This window comes from Carcharhinus amblyrhynchos, chromosome 2 (assembly GCF_965287045.1).
Source record: "Carcharhinus amblyrhynchos chromosome 2, sCarAmb.v2.hapA, whole genome shotgun sequence".
In the NCBI taxonomy this organism is placed as follows: Eukaryota; Metazoa; Chordata; class Chondrichthyes; order Carcharhiniformes; family Carcharhinidae; genus Carcharhinus; species Carcharhinus amblyrhynchos.
In genome coordinates, this window is record NC_137325.1 from 113,409,665 (window position 1) to 113,426,338 (window position 16,674).

General features: G+C 43.4%; 1 protein-coding gene across 15 annotated transcripts in view; it reads left to right on the forward strand.

The window, feature by feature from the left end:
* The window catches only part of LOC145357750 (sickle tail protein homolog), a 567,669-nt gene that overhangs the window by 532,403 nt on the left and 18,592 nt on the right, over positions 1–16,674 (forward strand). For all 15 annotated transcript variants that reach the window (XM_080211333.1, XM_080211229.1, XM_080211212.1 and 12 more), the window contains 6 exons: positions 6,205–6,335; positions 7,232–7,379; positions 11,351–11,897; positions 12,027–12,207; positions 13,100–13,257; positions 15,921–16,064. In XM_080211333.1, the coding sequence (XP_080067459.1) occupies positions 6,205–6,335; positions 7,232–7,379; positions 11,351–11,897; positions 12,027–12,207; positions 13,100–13,257; positions 15,921–16,064 (1,309 nt within the window). The remainder of the gene's footprint in view (positions 1–6,204; positions 6,336–7,231; positions 7,380–11,350; positions 11,898–12,026; positions 12,208–13,099; positions 13,258–15,920; positions 16,065–16,674) is intronic.

Consider the following 16,674-nt stretch of genomic DNA (forward strand, 5'->3'; position numbering starts at 1 on the left):
ACCCCTAGTCCAGTTTTTACCCAGGCAGGAATATCTGGGATTGGAAGGTCGAGACACCCATCCGGGTGCCATCCTGAGTGGGGCGGGGGGAGGTGGAGGGGGTTCCCTCCTGGTCTTTGCTGTGCACTAGGTGTTGCAGACTCCTGCCTAAAGCTAGCTGCAATGATGTGATGCTCAACGAGCAGGAGATTGTATGCTGGCAGGTCACTGATGAAACCATGGAAATGGGCCCTGATCAGGAACATGAAGAGTGGTGATGTCGTCGTAACTGTGCTCCTGTAAAGGTGGGCAGGGCACAGGGAAAACATGAACTCTCCCCAAAACCGGAAAATATTTATAAAGTTTATTGATTAGTCACAAATAAAGCTTACATTAACACTGCAGTGAAGTTACTGTGAAATTCAAGGAGAAACCTCGCCTGAGGTCAGTGGACCTTTGCGTGGTCTGCCCACCGCCTGCTTTGATTCCGGAGGCAGGATGGGAAAATCCTCCCTGAGGAATGCTCTGCTTCTCCTGACCCAAACAGGAATTCCTTTCCTTTCCTTTTTAAAAAATAAGAACAATACATTGTTAAACTTTGGCCCTCAATCCTGCTTGTGACACCTTTCCCTCGTGGCTTTGGTAGTTGACACTGCAAAGTTGGCATCCAGGTACCGATGATATATGATATTTAAGGTGATTTATTAATTACAAGCCAGCATGAGCAATAGCACAACAAGTGAGGAGTCTCAGAGGTGCACTTAGCTACCTAGAAGCACTGTACAACCAGTACACCATTGTAGGGAATAAACCAAATCCCCTAACCTAGATTTTATAACTTTGTCCCAAGCCAAATAGTGTGTATGCATGCACCACACTCTTCGAATGTTTTCAATTCTTCAGAATCTATCTGGGTTCAGGCTGTCGGGACTGTTACTGTGTCCTGAACTTGCCCCCCGATTGTGGGAGAACAATCCCTCATTGGGATTTTCATGAGATTCTCTTCAACACCCAGTTGAGGACAGCAATAGAGCCAATTGCTGCTGCCCATTTCGAGCCTTCCAACTCAATGAACAGCAGATTGTAATGTAAGTGAGAGAGGAACATTTCAAAATATTAAAAGATAGCTCTTACAGCCAAGCTATCAATGTAGGATGGAGGAGGGGTGGTGGACGTTGGGTGGGAAAATGACTCCTTTATGAGGAGACCTTTGATCGCTGCTACACCTGAGCAGGCAGAGTGGGCCTCCAGGCTTGCTGCAAACACCTAACCTGGCTCCCACTGCCTACAGGAGCCTGGAGGCAGACTTACAAATTGTGTGTGGAGTTTGCACATTCTCCCTGTGTCTCCATGGGTTTTCTCCCACAGTCTAAAAATGTGCATTACCATCATTGTATCCCTCACTACCAACGTTTTGGGGGTTACCATTGTCCAGAAACTGAGCAGGAACATCCGTATAAATACAGTGACTACAAGAACAGGTTAGAGGTTTTGAATTCTGTGGTGAATAACATCTCTTCCTGACTTCACAAAACCTGTCTACCATCTACAAGGCACAAGATTGTGTGGATTGGCATGTTAAATTGCCCCTTAGTGTCCCAGGATTAGCCATAGTAAATGTTTGGGGTTACAGCGACAGGGCGGGGGAGAGGCCTGGGTGGGATAAGAACATAATAAGAACATAAGAAATAGGGGCAGGAGTAGGCCATCCAGCCCTTCGAGCCTGCCCCGCCATTCAATAAGATCATGGCTGATCTGTCGCTGCTCAGTTCCACTTTCCCGCCTTCTCACCATAACCCTTAATCCCCTCTCTTATCAAAAACCCATCAACCCGCGTCTTAAAAATATTTAGCGAGGCAGCCTCCACCACTTCAACGGGCAGAGAATTCCAGAGATTCACCACCCTTTGAGTGAAGAAGTTCCTCCTCAACTCCGTACTAAACCGCCCCCCTTTTAGCTTGAGGCTGTGCCCCCTAGTCCTACTGTCTTTTTTGAGCGGGAAGAGTCTTTCCACCTCTATCCTATCCATCCCATTCATCATCTTATACGTCTCAATGAGATCTCCCCTCATTCTTCTAAACTCTAACGAGTACAAGCCCAGTTTATTCAGCCTCTCCTCATAGCTCAACCCCCTCAACTCCGGTATCAGCCTAGTAAACCTCCTCTGCACTCCCTCCAAGGCCAAAATATCTTTGCGCAGGTGCGGCGCCCAAAACTGCACACAGTACTCCAGCTGCGGCCTCACCAATGCCCTATACAGCTGCAGCAAGACCTCCCTACTTTTATATTCAATCCCCCTCGCTATGAAGGCCAGCATCCCATTCGCCTTCCTGACCACCTGCTGCACCTGCAAGCTGGGTTTTTGCGACTCATGATACCCTATCAGAACATCAGTGCAGATCCGATGGGCTGAGTGGCCTCTTCTGCACTGTAGAGATTATGTTGAATCTAAAGCAGGCATTAGGCCCCTCATTTAGCCGATTGAAAGAGAATCATTTTGTTCCTAGTGGCTGTCTCAGTTGCCTGAAAGTGGCTTTGGATAATTTTAAAGTGTTCCTGGGGCACAGCATAACCCTGCAAATTTTAATTGGACCAGAAAAATGAGCCCAGTAATAACCTATTTCCACCCAAGCACTTTGTGATTTGTTACTGGGATTTCTGATTTAAATCAGTGGTGTAGATTACAGTATTTGTCATTTTCTGGCAGTGTTTAATGTCTGTGGAATCTTTCACTATCTTGAATTAAGTGGAGACTTGTGGGAGAGGCAGGAACTATGGGGCACAGCTTAAATGGGATCTTTCAGATGAAGATGAGAAGGCATTATTTTCTGAAGGCCCTGAGTCTTTGGAGCTCTCTCTCCCAGAGGGAGGGTCATTGAATGTTTTTGAGTTAGGTTCTTGACTGACAAGGGAATCGTAGGTTAACGAGGGTAAGTAGGAATGTGGATCTGGGGTCACGACCTGATCAGCCATGGTCTTATTGAATGTGCACGAGCAGTAGAATGGCCTGCTGCTGCTTCTAAATTGTACGTTCGAATGGAGAACAGATTGTTGTAGTTTCTTCCTCAAGGGTAGTCAATGTTTTATTTTTGCATAAATTTTATTCATCTAATTCTGAAAATGAGTATGGACCCAAATAATCTCGTAATCAGTGGCTGTCAATGATGTGAAGGGTTTGTTCAGTGACTTGTTTCCACATCAACACAAGTGGGTGTGACTTCTTTGTTGACTTACCTCAATGCAGCAGAGTCCACTTAAAGTACATGGACCTCATTTGTAATTCTTCCAAGGTCTCCATTTATTTATTCTGTCAGATGGAAGAGTTATCAATGAAAGCCTGCTACCCGTCACCCTCCATGGTCTTAGAATCCCTGGTTTCTAAGCAGAATTTTGAGGTCAGTTTCAGGAACAGCGTTGTAATGGTCTCTGTTAATAGCTTTCATTGAACAAACTGCTGGGTGGACAAACCATTTGGTGCTCTCTTGTGCTTGAACCGGTCCTGTGCATCTAAAGCAACTGAATACATGAAATAATGAGGAATAAATGTTTGAACTTGAGTTCTTTCTATCACTGCCAAAACAAGTATGCTGCAACTGATACAACCATTACAAACCTATTAGTGCAAGTCGCAGATATGCTTTACTCTTAATTCACCGCTGAGGATATTCATGAAGGCCTTGTCTTCTCAATCTTGCCCCTTGCCTGAGATGTGGTGATCCTCAAGTTAAATCACCACCAGTCAGCTTCCGCCTCCCCCAAAAGATGTGTTGGTTAGATGCATTGGCCATGCTAAATTCTCCCTCGGTGTACCTGAACAAGCGCCGGAGTGTGGCAACCAGGGGATTTTCATAGTAACTTCATTGCAGTGTTAATGTAAGCCTACTTGTGACAATAATAAATCAACTAATAAAGGGGACAGCAGCCAATGGTCAACTGGGACTCTGGTGACTTTACCTTTATGGATCCACCCACTATTGCCATCCCACAAGCCAACTGTTTATGTTTGAGCTTTGGCAATGAGTACCAGTGGGCAGGGTGTTTAGTACCTGAATGTGTGAAACGAGGTGAAGGGACAATGATGCCAGTTGCTTTGCCCTCACTGATAGCTTCGCTTATGTTATTAGACTCAGTGCAAACTGGAGAGTGTATCTGACGTTAATCTTCCCTATAAAGCTCGGCTGATCATTGGATAATTTACTGGAGCAATCAAGTATGTGCATGTCTGTGTTGCTTTATTGTATAAAATCACTTTTTCATAGAATTTCCACAGTGCAGCAGGAGGTCATTCAGCCCATTGAGTCTGCACCAACACTCTGAATATCTCACCCAGGCTGTTCCCTTTGCTTTATCCCTATAACCCCACACATCTACCATGGCTAATCCATTAAACCTACACATCTAGGGACACTAAGGGGACAATTTAGCATGGCCAATCCACCTAGCCCAAGCATCTTTGGACTGTGGAAGGAGAATGGAGCACCAGGAGGAAACCCACGTAGACACAAAGAGAACATGCAAACTCTACACAGACTGTGTCCCAAGGCCGAAATTGAATCTGGATCTCTGCGCTGAGAGGCAGTAGTGCTAACCACTGAGCCGCCCACTTCTCAAAATAAGCTTTGAAACCCTTCCTATTTAAAAGAAAACTGAAGTATTGATTCAGGATGCCCACCCTACATACTCCCCACCCCATTGTCGGTCACTAAAATAACAGGTGTGTGCTAACTCACATTGTTTGAAGCAATTCCTAACTGAGCAGCATTTTAATTAAGTTCGACTGACATGAAAGCTGGAGGCATAGTTAAGTAAACAACGACTGGACTTATCAGCGAAACATTACTTTTCTCAAAGAAATCAATGCCATCTAAATGTGACGGGAGAATGCACAGCATGATGCTTTGTTAAAAGTGACAGGAAATGGAATGGTTGCTGGAGTGAAATAAAACTTGTGGGAAGGAGCTGATTACTGATCCACCATAAGGAAGCATCAGTTTGAATAGTGGGAAATGCTGCAGAATCGAGCTGAAAGGAAAAGCTCAGTAGTCAGTGCGAACAAAATTTTCATCTGCAGTGACGACCGGTAGTGTTCGGTCATAGAATCCCTGCAGTGCAGAAGGAAGCCGTTCAGCCCATCAAACTTGCATCGACCTCAATCCCACCCAGACCCTATCACAGTAGCCCCACATACCTATCCTGCTAATCCCCCTGATACTTTGGGATAAGTTGTGGGGACGACACAGTGATTAGCACTGCTGTCTCAGAGCACCAGGGACCCGGGTTCAATTCCGGGCTTGGCTCACTGTCTGTGCGGAGTTTGCATGTTCTCTCTGTGTCTGTGTGGGTTTCCTCCAGATGCTCCAGTTTCCTCCCACAGTCCAAAGATGTGCAGGCTAGGTTGATTGGCCACGCTAAACTGACCCTAATGTCAGGAGGATGCGCAGGGTAAATGTGAGGTTATGGGCATAGAGCCTGAGTGGGATTGTGGTCAGTGCAGACTCGATGGGCCGAATGGCTGCCTCCTGCATCGTAGGGATTCTGGGATTCTATGATTCTATGAATTTAGCATGGCCAATCAACCTAACCTGCACATCTTTGGACAATAAAGGTGAAAGCTGTTCCTGTAGTTGAGGAACTGATTACTGCATTCATTTGATGTAACACACAGTCGAGAATAGTAAAAGCTGCCTCTATAGGTAGAGCTAGTCTGGTCTATTGCTTCATTATGTTAAAATGCAGCAGTTTGAGTTCTGATTTGTTTTTGATCAGGTGCTGCCCTCTGGTGTTACATACTAAAAAAATTTCCCTCCACTCCTCAAGCTGCTATCTCAGTTTAATTAACACCAGGCTTCCAAGAGCACTATATCCATGTGGTGAGTCGCAATGTCCTGCCTAGTAACATCTGGCTTGAACATCTGCGATGAAAGGGACCAGGCAGGAAAATGCTGAAAATCAAATCCAAAATCAGGAAGTGATGGGAGGTCAGGCAGCATCAGTGGAGAAAAGAGACAAGTTAACATTTTAAACATTAACATTTATCATTTTATGTTGTAAGATTCTGAAAAAGATTTTTGTCACTTCTCCTTCAAAAACGTTGACTTGCCCCGACGGATCGATTCTATGGATGAACTACAAGTAAAGCAACAGTGAAGTATTTTATCAAAAATTGCAAAGATGTAACAAAGTGACTGCTGCTCTAATCTGTCCCATTCTGATCTTGCTCTACAGTGGGTTAGAGAAATCCATAGATGGTCTGAATAAGGATGCTTCTACAGCCCAACAAACGATCACTTTGAAAGATGTGGAGGAGGGTGCAGTGGCGCTGCGTCAGGTGGGAGAATCGCTGGCAGGTCTGAAAGGTAAAGATTTTCCATTAACTTTGTAAGCATCAAGCAAAACAGATCAGTTAGAATCGATGCCCACCTACCTGACCATTAGGTGCTGACCTACATTGGCTACTGATCTGCCAACATCTCTCATTTAAAATCGTCCTTGTGTTTTGATTACTTTGGAACCTCCCTATCTCTTCAACCTCCTGCATATTTGTCCCTCTGACTTCAGCCCCTTGTGGGTCACTGCCTCCTTGCAATCCACCATTGGAAGTTGTGTCTTCAGCTTCCTAGACTCTTTCTGCTGAAATTCCTTTTCTGTCCCTCTTTCTCCTGCTCTATTGAGGCTTTTATGTAGCACACCTTTTGCCCCTCTGGCCACCCTTAGTAATGCCTTCCTGAAGTGCTTTAGATTGTTTTTCTATGTCAAAGGCATTCTATAGATGCAAGTTGTTAATGTCATCATGCCCTTCATTACACAGCATCTGCTTTTCTTCCTTTTTCCACTGATGTGTTTTGTAGGTTTTGTCTATTTTTTAGTCACACATCTTGCATTGTGGGATAAGAATTATGGAGCGTTTTGAATCTTCAGATGTCCCACATTTGTTCTTTTGTTAAGCCGCTGGAAAGTGACTGGGGAAAATAGTTTATTTTCTTGGGCTAATGATATGCTCAATCAGATAAAGCTCCATGATTTAATTTTATTATATAGTGTAGTACAGAAGCAGGCTATTCAGCCCAAGAAGTCTTTGCAAAGTAGTTGAAGAGATACAGTCCTTAAAAATTGAGAAGACAGAAGTAGTTGTAAGTAAGAAGTATTCACTTGACTTTATCCTTGGTTCAGACTGGAGTATAAAAATGAAGAGTTGCCTGTGTTTCTTCGGCACACAGAATTTGAAATGTGTTGTTTTGTGTCTTTATCCCAGCCGAGTTCCCCACTTTGCAGAATAAGATGCGGGCAGTTCTCCGCGTGGAGGTGGAAGCAGTGAAGTTTTTGAAGGAAGAGCCTCATAAATTGGAAAGCCTCCTGAAGAGAGTCAAGAGTATGACTGAGATACTCACCGGTTTAAGAAGGTAACATCCATCAGGAAAAAAATCTTTGTGTTGTCCTCATTTGGTCATTGTTATCACTGTTTTACGTTATTCTGCCTGAGAAATATCATGAATTGAACTGAGACTGTCTTGTTTATCATGAAGATCCTTTTGTTATTTGTTCATGGGATATAGGCGGTAACTGATTAGACCAGCCTTTATTGCCCATCCCTAAGTGCCCTTGAGAAAGTAAAGGTGAGTTGCTGCCTTGAATCGCTGCAGTCCATGGGTGGCATGGTGGCAGAATGGTTAGCATTGCTGCCTCGCAGCGCCGGGGATCTGGGTTCAATACCAGTCTTGGGTGATTGCAAATTCATGCAGACACATTCTCCCCATGTCTGCGTGGGTTCCTTCCGGGTGCGCTGGTTCCCTCCCACAGTCTAAAGATATACAGTTAGGTGGATTGGCCATAGTAATGTCAGGGGGTTAGTAGGGTAAATATGTGGGGATATGGGGATAGAATCTGTGTGTGATTGTTGATGGTGCAGACTTGATGGGTCAAATGGCATCCTTCAGCATCGTAGGGATTCTATATGGTGTAGGAATGTCAACATGCTGTTAGGAAGGGAGTTCCAGGATCTTGACCCAGCACCAATGAAGGAAAGGCAATATAGTTCCAAGTCAGGATGCCATGTGACTTGGAGGCAAATTTTACAGGTGGAGGTTTCCTCTACATCCACTGTCCTTGTCCTGGTGGCTGAAGTCACATGATTGGAAGGTGTTGCTGAAGGAGCATTGCTGAATTGCTGCAGTGCATCTTGTAGACGCTGCTGCCACTATGCATTGGTGGTGGAAGGAGTGAACGTTAAGCTAACAAAAGGGGATGTGCATTCTGAAGGTTTCTATTAAAAAGGATTTCTCCAAACACAATACTTTAAATCATTTAAAAAATCTGTTTAGTCCTTGAATCCAGTGCCCCTCACCTAATCTAGCACTTTCAAATCTATTCAGTGTGTAGTTATAAAAGCTGCTATTCTTCACTTTAAAAGGTCCATTTCAATCCCTGGTCAGCAGTGTGCTTTTGCTGCTCTTGTGAGAGTGATGTAGCTTTTGAACCCGGCTGTGGAATTCCTTTGATGAATCTTCAAAGTGAATCTTTGAGACATTTGAAAAGCTGTGTTCACTTCAGGGTGTATCAGTTTTCACCACAGTGTTGGAAATACAGACCTACTCTCACTGTCAGCATGTGGGGGAATCATCTTCACCCAATGGTTGCAATTTGTAATATAATCCTGTTATCAAGCAGGCTAGTGGATTTAGACAAGACCCTGTGATAACACTCCTGATTTCAGAGAACAGACAAAGCTAACATGACAGTGCTGATATCATCTCCCCACCTGGATCATGTTCTCCTCCTTCAACCCACTTAGATCTGGACCATGTTCTCTCCATGTCATCCAGTCGTTGTGCTCTGTTCTCTTCACCATCCCCTCCCCAAATTTAGCTACCTGCAGCAAGTCCATGTATAGGTGTGGAGACAGAAACCTAGTAAACAAGTAGTTTTCTACCCATTCATACACTTTTTTTAAAAAGCTGTATGTAGTTGTAGTGTTTTCTAAACACAATCGATACATTTGGTGATGGTTCACTTTGTCACTTTTCATGACAGGCAAGATGACTGAAGAGGACATCCTAGAATATTAAGTGAAAAAACATTCAGTTGTCTACCCCTTGCCAGTCACTTATTAGGTTGCTCAATGTCTCAATGGGTTACGTGCTAATATGGTTGTGTTGCAAGACCAAAGCTGTGCTGGGATCTTACTTTAAAGTTTATCTATTATTGCCATAAATAGACTTACATTAACACTTCAATGAAGTTAGTGTGAAAATCCCCTCATCGCCCCACACTGGCGGTACCTGTTCGAGTACACGGAGGGAAATCTAGCATGGCCAATACCAGTGCTATGGGTCACCTGAGCCGAGAATAATGATCAGTTATCTCAGTTCAGTACGTTTTTGGTTAGTTTTGCCAGGACTGCAAAATTAGCCTTTGGAGCTGTTTACTGTATCAACATACTAATTCTCCTTGCTGCAGGTCGCTTTACAATGCTGATTAATCCAAATGTGTTTATTACATTGTTAAATTATTCTCACTATGAGCCACTGGTGAGCCACTGCCTTGAACAGCTCCAGTCCACCAGGTGTAGGTGTCTTGCATCCTCAGTGCTGTTAGAGAGGGAACGTCAGGATTTTGACCCAGCAGCAGTGAAGAAACAGAATGGTTGTGGCAGCTTGGAGGAGACCTTGCAAGTGTGATGATGTTCCCATGTGTCTGCTGCCCTAGTCCTTCTAGATGACAGAGATCCCAGGTTTGAAACATTCTGTTGAACAAGGCTTGACAAGTTGCTGCCATGCTTCATGTGTATGGTACACATTGTTGCCAGTATGTGAGGTGATGAAGTGAATGGTTAAAGTGCTGGATGGGATAGCAGTCAAGCAGGCTGGTTTGCCTTCGATAGTGTTGAACTTCTTGCTTATTGTTATAGCTGCATTCATCAGGCAAGTGGAGAGTATTCTATTAAACTTGTGCCTTGTAGATGGTGGACAGGCTTTGGGGAGTCCGGAGATAAGTTACGTGCCACAGAATTCCTAACCTCTGATCTACTCTTGTAGTCACTGTGTTTATATGGCTAGTCCATTTCAGTTTCTGGTCAATGGCAACCTAGCTAAGGTTGTCGATAGTGACGGATTCAGCGATGGTAATGCCATTGTCAAGGGGCAATAGTTAGACTCTTTTTCTTTTGTGTAGGTGGCCATTGCCTTGCACTTGAATGGTGTGAATATTACTTGCCACTTACCAACCCAAACCTGAATGTTGTCTCGGTCCTGCAACATATAGACGATAACAGCTTCAGTATCTGAGGAGATGTGAATAACACTGAATATTGTGCAATCAACAGCAACAGCAATGCTCATTTCAGATCTTGTGATAGAGAGAGGGTCATTGATGAATCAGCTGGTGATAGTTGGGTCCACATTACTTACCCAGAGGAACTCCTGAAGTGATGTCCAGGAACTGAGACAATTGACCTCCAACAGCCACATCCATCTTCCTTTGTACTCAATATGCATCCAACCAGTGGAGAGTTTTCCCCTGATTCTCCATTGACTTCAGTTTTGCAAAGGTTCCTTAATGCTAAATTTGGTCAAATGCCACTCTGATGTCAAAACATCCACTTGAGTCTAATGCCCATGTTTGAACCAAAGCTATAATAAGGTCAGAATGAGTGACACAGGCAGAACCCAAACTGAGTGTCAATGAACAGTTTATTGCCAAGTAAGTGCCACCCAAATAGCACTGTTGATGACTGCAACTATCACTTTGCTGAAGTATGGGAGTAGATTGACGGGGTGGTAATTGGCCAGGTTGTCTTTTTCCTGCCCTTTGTGAACAGGATGTAGTGTAGCAATCTCCTTCAATGTTGGGTAGATGCCAGTATTGTAGTTGCGTGGGTAGAGGTTGGCTAGGGCATAGCTAGTTCTGGAGCACAGGTCTTCAAAACTACTGCTGGAATATTGTCAGAACCCACAGCATTTGCAACACCCAGTGCCTTCAGCTATTTCTTGATATCACACTTTGTGAATCATTTTGACTAAAGATTGACAGCTGTGGTGGTGGTACCTCAGGAAGAGGCTGAGATGGATCATCCATTTTTGGCTGAAGATGGTTACAAACACTTCAGCCGCCTTTTTTCATACTAACCTGCTGGGCTCATCCATTTTTGTGATGGGGATATTTGTGGAGCCTTCTCCTCCGGTGAGTGCACCGCCATTCACGTGAGTCAAATAACACTCCACCAATCACATGGGGAGCTGAGCCTAAGGTGTAATTATTTAGGACTCATGGGAACCAGAAGACATAACACTAAACAACTGTTTTTAAGTAATACCGTTATGTAAATATTTTCTCTGCCAAACGCCTAATTCCTTAAACTGCTTTCATTTCTTCACAGACTCGTTACGGAAGACCTTTTGAGAGGAACTGAATCGACACACCCAATGCCGAAAAGCACCACAGCCAATATGATCACAGTTGCAGACTCTGAAATGTCCAAAGATTCTCCCTTGCAAGTTCAGGAGCATGCTACTATTGCCCAAGCAACTCTCCCTCAAAGTGCCCCAGGTACGCTTCATGAGGTCCAGAATTCTCTGGTGAAGTCAGAGTCACATATGATTGTCCACCATGCCCAGAGTTCTCCTGTCCTAATTCACCAATCTCATCACTCTTCAGCGTTGGTTCATCCTGCCCCGAGCCCTCTTGTCATGCCCAAGCAACCCCAGAATGCCTCAGCTGCTGTCCACCAGGTTCAGTCTTCTCCAGTTGTGATGAAACGACCTCAGGAGTTGACAGATGGAATACCTCAAGTCCAAAGTGCTCCAAGTCACCAGTTTCAGAGCTCATCATCAACTCCCCAGGTTACTTCTGGTCAAAACCTCTTCATTGATGAAATTCATGCCGCAAGTACCAAAAAGGGCATTCACCGAAAAATGACCATCGAGGTACTTTTGAGTTTACCTTTTGAATTTGTAGAATTTGCCCTCACTTCTTGGAGCATTCTTTTTCATTTCAGGTGTGTGTTCTTATTCATTCTCAATCTAGCTGAAAACTACTTTTAAACTTGATTACAGGCAGCAGAGAGAGAATGGGAAGAGAAAAGGCAAAACATGAATCAGTACGACGAGAAGGAGTTTGAGCGACTGCTGGAGGAGGCACAGGCAAATATGATGAAAGGAATTCCTAGCTTGGAAGTAGAACCTGAGCAGAAGCCTACTGCAAAACCAGAGGAATCGGAGGGGGTAAAACAGCTAGGTATGTAGCTTTGAGTCATATGGTGGGATTTTATGGCCTCGCTCATCCCAAAACTGTAAAGTATTGCCCTAGGTCAATGGCTCCAATTCCTGTGGTGGATGGGACAGTAAAATTCCAGCTATAGCGTGTAGAAAGAACCCTTCAGCCCATGTAATCACAAAGAAATCGTAGGTGGTGGTGTTTTATCTTATCTGACATTAACTCTGATAGATTAAGTAACTACCATAAAAGGATGTAGTCCTGAGCAGCGCAGCAGCATGACACATAACGTATCACTGGATGAAACAACTAACATTTTTTTCCCCCTTTGGTAATTACCCCAGTTAAAATAAATCATGGATGCAAAATGATGTTGAGCATAAAGGGAGGTGGTGGCGTAAAGGCATTGTTGCTGGACTGGTAATCCAGAGACCCAGGGTAATATCTTGGGGACTTGGGTTCAAATCCCATTCTGGCAGATGGTGAAATTTGAATTCAGTGAAAATCTGGAACTAAACATCTAATGACGATTTGCAACCGTTGTAAAACCCATCTAGTTCACTAATGCCCTTTAGAGAAGGGAATCTGCCGCCCTTACCATCCAATCTGCATGTGATTCCAGACCCACAGCAATGTGGTTGACTCTTAATTTCCCCTCAGGGATGGGTAATAAATGCTCTCAGCCAGTGGTGCCCACATTCCATGAATGAATTTCTGAAAAAAGGCTGCTTATTTGCAAGTTCGTGAAAGGCCTGAAAAGCTGTGAAAAGTGTTTTAAATCTTTTTTTTGTCTGAAACCCCAATGGTGGCTCTTGGACTTTAACCTACCTCACTGCCTACTTTATGACAGTAATGATGAGTAAGTATTTTGAGGTTGGTGCAGTGACACATCCTCCTGTGTTGTTTCTTGCAGAGGAGATAACATTGCCGGAAGCAGGAAATGAGAAACCGATGAAATCCCCACCACCACCCCCACCTCCCCGTCGGTTTTACCCAGCTGCCTCTGGCCTGACAACTACAAGATCTGGAGAAGTGATATTTACAGCAAGGAAAGAAGGCAGTCCTGTCACTGTAAGTATTTGCTTCTGGGCAATAGAGCATTGTTGTCATTGAATTCTTTCTGAAAGATCAAAGAGTAAGGCGGGGGAACTTCTTGATCCATGCACATAATCTCAATCCAGATATAATGTTTCAATTAAGTTTCTATATTTCACTAAATTAAAAGTAATAAAAAGAGAAGGGGAGGTGGCAGCTCGGTATTGTCATTGAACTAGTAATCCAGAGTCCCAGGGAACCTGAGTTTGAATTCCACCACTGCAGAGTAGAGTTTGAATTCAATAAAAATCTGAGATTAAAAGTCCAATGAAACTGTCAATTGTCATAAAAACCCACCTTGTTCACTTTTGATAAAGAAATCTGCCATCCTTAAATATGACTCCAGACCCAGAGCCGCTAGGGATGGGCAATAAGCGATGGCCTTGCCAGGAACATCCATGTCTTATTAAAGAATATTAAAAAAAAACCTTGTTTTTAGCTCTGCTTTGCATCTTCCACACCCATGACCACACTACCATCTAGAAGGACAAGGATAACAGGTGCCTGGGAATGCATGTGGTCAAAATCCTAGAGTTCCTAACAGCACTAAGGGTGTATCTAAACCACATGCACTGCAGCAGTTCAAGAAGGCAGCTCACTATCACTCCTCATACTGCAATGAATTACTTTTCTTTCCAACATCTCATCTGTTTCCCAAAACCGGAAAATCTCAGCCGAGTTAGATGGACCTGTGCATGACACACACACACCTGTTGTCTCTCTTTTTCTTTTCAGTTTTGGTAATATTTCCTTTGCAGCATGTCGTATCTGCTCTTTTGGATTTGCCCATTTGCTTTCTATTTCTGATTCTCGAATCAGTTTCTTCTAATTCCTGAATCTGGGGACATTCATGCGGTTTTTATTTTAAGAGCGAACGCCTCTTTGATGTTCTTATCCTTCAACGTGTCACTGTCTGTGTGGTCACACTTCTTTTTTCTTTTTGGTATTTTCAATTTTTAATTAATTTTAGCATGAGGAGACAATGATTGGAATTCATATTCGGGTTGAGACATGAATGAATGGTCTTTATACAGTTTCTAAAATGCCATTGCATAATTTATTTGTTCTCTCTACACATTGTCTGCGTCTCTTCAAGGGCACAGTCTTGCTTGCTCAAAGCTGCTTAAATGTAGATCCTCCTACACTGAATTTCCTAACAATCTAACATATCAAGACCAATAGCAGCAAAGAAAATTTTCCAAACTGCATCACAATTTCAGGAAATTGAGACTGGGTTTCATTCTATGATGTGGAGATGCTGGCATTGGACTGGGGTAAACACAGTAAGAAGTCTCACAACACCAGGTTAGAGTCCAACCAGTTTATTTGATAGTAATCTCACAAGCTTTTGGAAACGGTGTTCCTTCATCAGGTGTGTGGAAGGTTCTGATCTGAGAAAGGCATATAAAGTTACACACAGTTACAGAATACTGATTAGAATGCAAGTCTTTACAGCTAACCTGCTATTCAAGTCTTAAAGATGCAGACAATGTGAGTGGAGACAGCATCAGCATAGGTTAAAGAGATGTGTATTGTCTCCAGACAGGACAGTGAGTGAGATTTTACAAGCCCAGGCAAGTCATGGGGGTTACATTCTATGGACCAGCTTTTACAGAAAGGTTGTTGTGCAAAGTTAATTTTCATTGTAAATATTGCACTTGACAATGACCTTAAAACTTACTGGAGAAAGTGAAAATTGTTAATATTTTCCACTGCTTCCCTAAAGGTTCAGTTTCCAAACTGAAATAAGTTGTGGCATTTTTATTGAAAGTTTAGAAGTCCGTTCACTTATCCAATCTAATCAGGTATTTAAATATTTGATGGCCAAACAAGGTGCTTTCAGCACCTTGAGTGAGTATAGATTTCTCAAAAAGTAAACTCTTGTTGAGCTCTAAGGGAGAATCGGAAGCTTTTCGTGGTGCAGGGCCCAGCTCCTTGGACCAGTAGGTGATGGGTAACTCTCTCTGTTCAAACATTCCAGTTAACATATAGCCTAGAATATGTGTTCATGTGAAATACTTATCAGCATTGATATCCAATTGTCAGCATCTAAAGAGAAAGAAACAAAGTTAGCATTTGAGGTAGATGACCCTATGGCTTGAACCCTTCTGGCATAAGGTCACTTGGCACAAATGCTCACATTGTTTTTCTCTCTCCACAGATGCTGCCGATTCTTTGTTTGTGTTCTGTTTCTGTTTCTGTTTGTTGCACCCACACTATATTGCTCTGAGTGTAGATTTGTTTGGATTTTGGAGGGTGTAATATGTACAACAGTTCCATTGACCGCATAAAAACATTCACCACAATTTTCATTTGAGAAATGTGTTTTGGTTTCTGTATCGTGCACTATCTAAGGGAGGGAAACATCAGCGCCATGAACCAGAAGCAAGCAACAAGTAATCCAGTGTTGGTGTCAGATATTGCTGGAAGCAATAGAACGTAGTTAGATTAAGAGCAAAACTCTGCACCTTGCTGTGGTAATGTGTGCCTGAGGTCTCAGAAGAGCAGCACACCAGTGTGATACTTTCCATTTCCCACACCAACCACTCTTAGTGTCTTGGAGTGAGATTATGAAATGAGAAATAGTGTTGTGTTATGGACCAATCCCAACTGAATGTAGTCATTGTTTTATTTGATAGTCTGAAGAGAATAGCCCAGCACACCTGAAGTCACCGAGAAGTCCCGTGGAAGTGAAGGAAATAGCATCAACACCTGGACCAGTAGCAGCTTCTTCCGTCAAGGAAGATGAAGATGAGGGTGACCGGATAATGGCAGAACTGCAGGTAAATATCGACCATCAATTGTCGTGAAAAGAATTGCAAGAGACAAATTTTAGCCTTCAAAGAAAAAGTGAAAAAGTTGTCAAATTTGCAAAGATCATTTAATGGAACACTCTGCAATTTATTTCTTCTAATTCCAATGTGAATGATGATTCTGAGGCTACAGGTATTTTAAACTTTAATAACCAGAGCTAGCATAGATTCTGATGCTATTTAATATAAATCTATTGGTAGTGTGCTGCAGGATGCAAGCCTGGTGTTTCCAAATCCCCACCGTCTGCTCTGGCTTTGTAGGCTGCACCTGGAAGGCGAGGCACGGGAATGAAGGAGACAGAAGGGAATCAGGGAAAATTTCCTGGGATGGCATGGTGGCACAATGGTTAACGCTGCTGCCTTACAACACCAGGGACCCGGGTTTTTATTCTGGCCTTGGGTAACTGTCTATGTGGAACTTGCACGTTCTCCCCGTGTCTGCCTGGATTTCCTCCCACAATCCAAAGATGTGGAAGTTGGTGGATTGGCCATAATAGATTGCCCCTTAATACCCAAAGGGGCATGTTAGGGGGATTAGCCATGGGATAGGGTGGGTGGTGGGCATGAGTAAGATACTCTG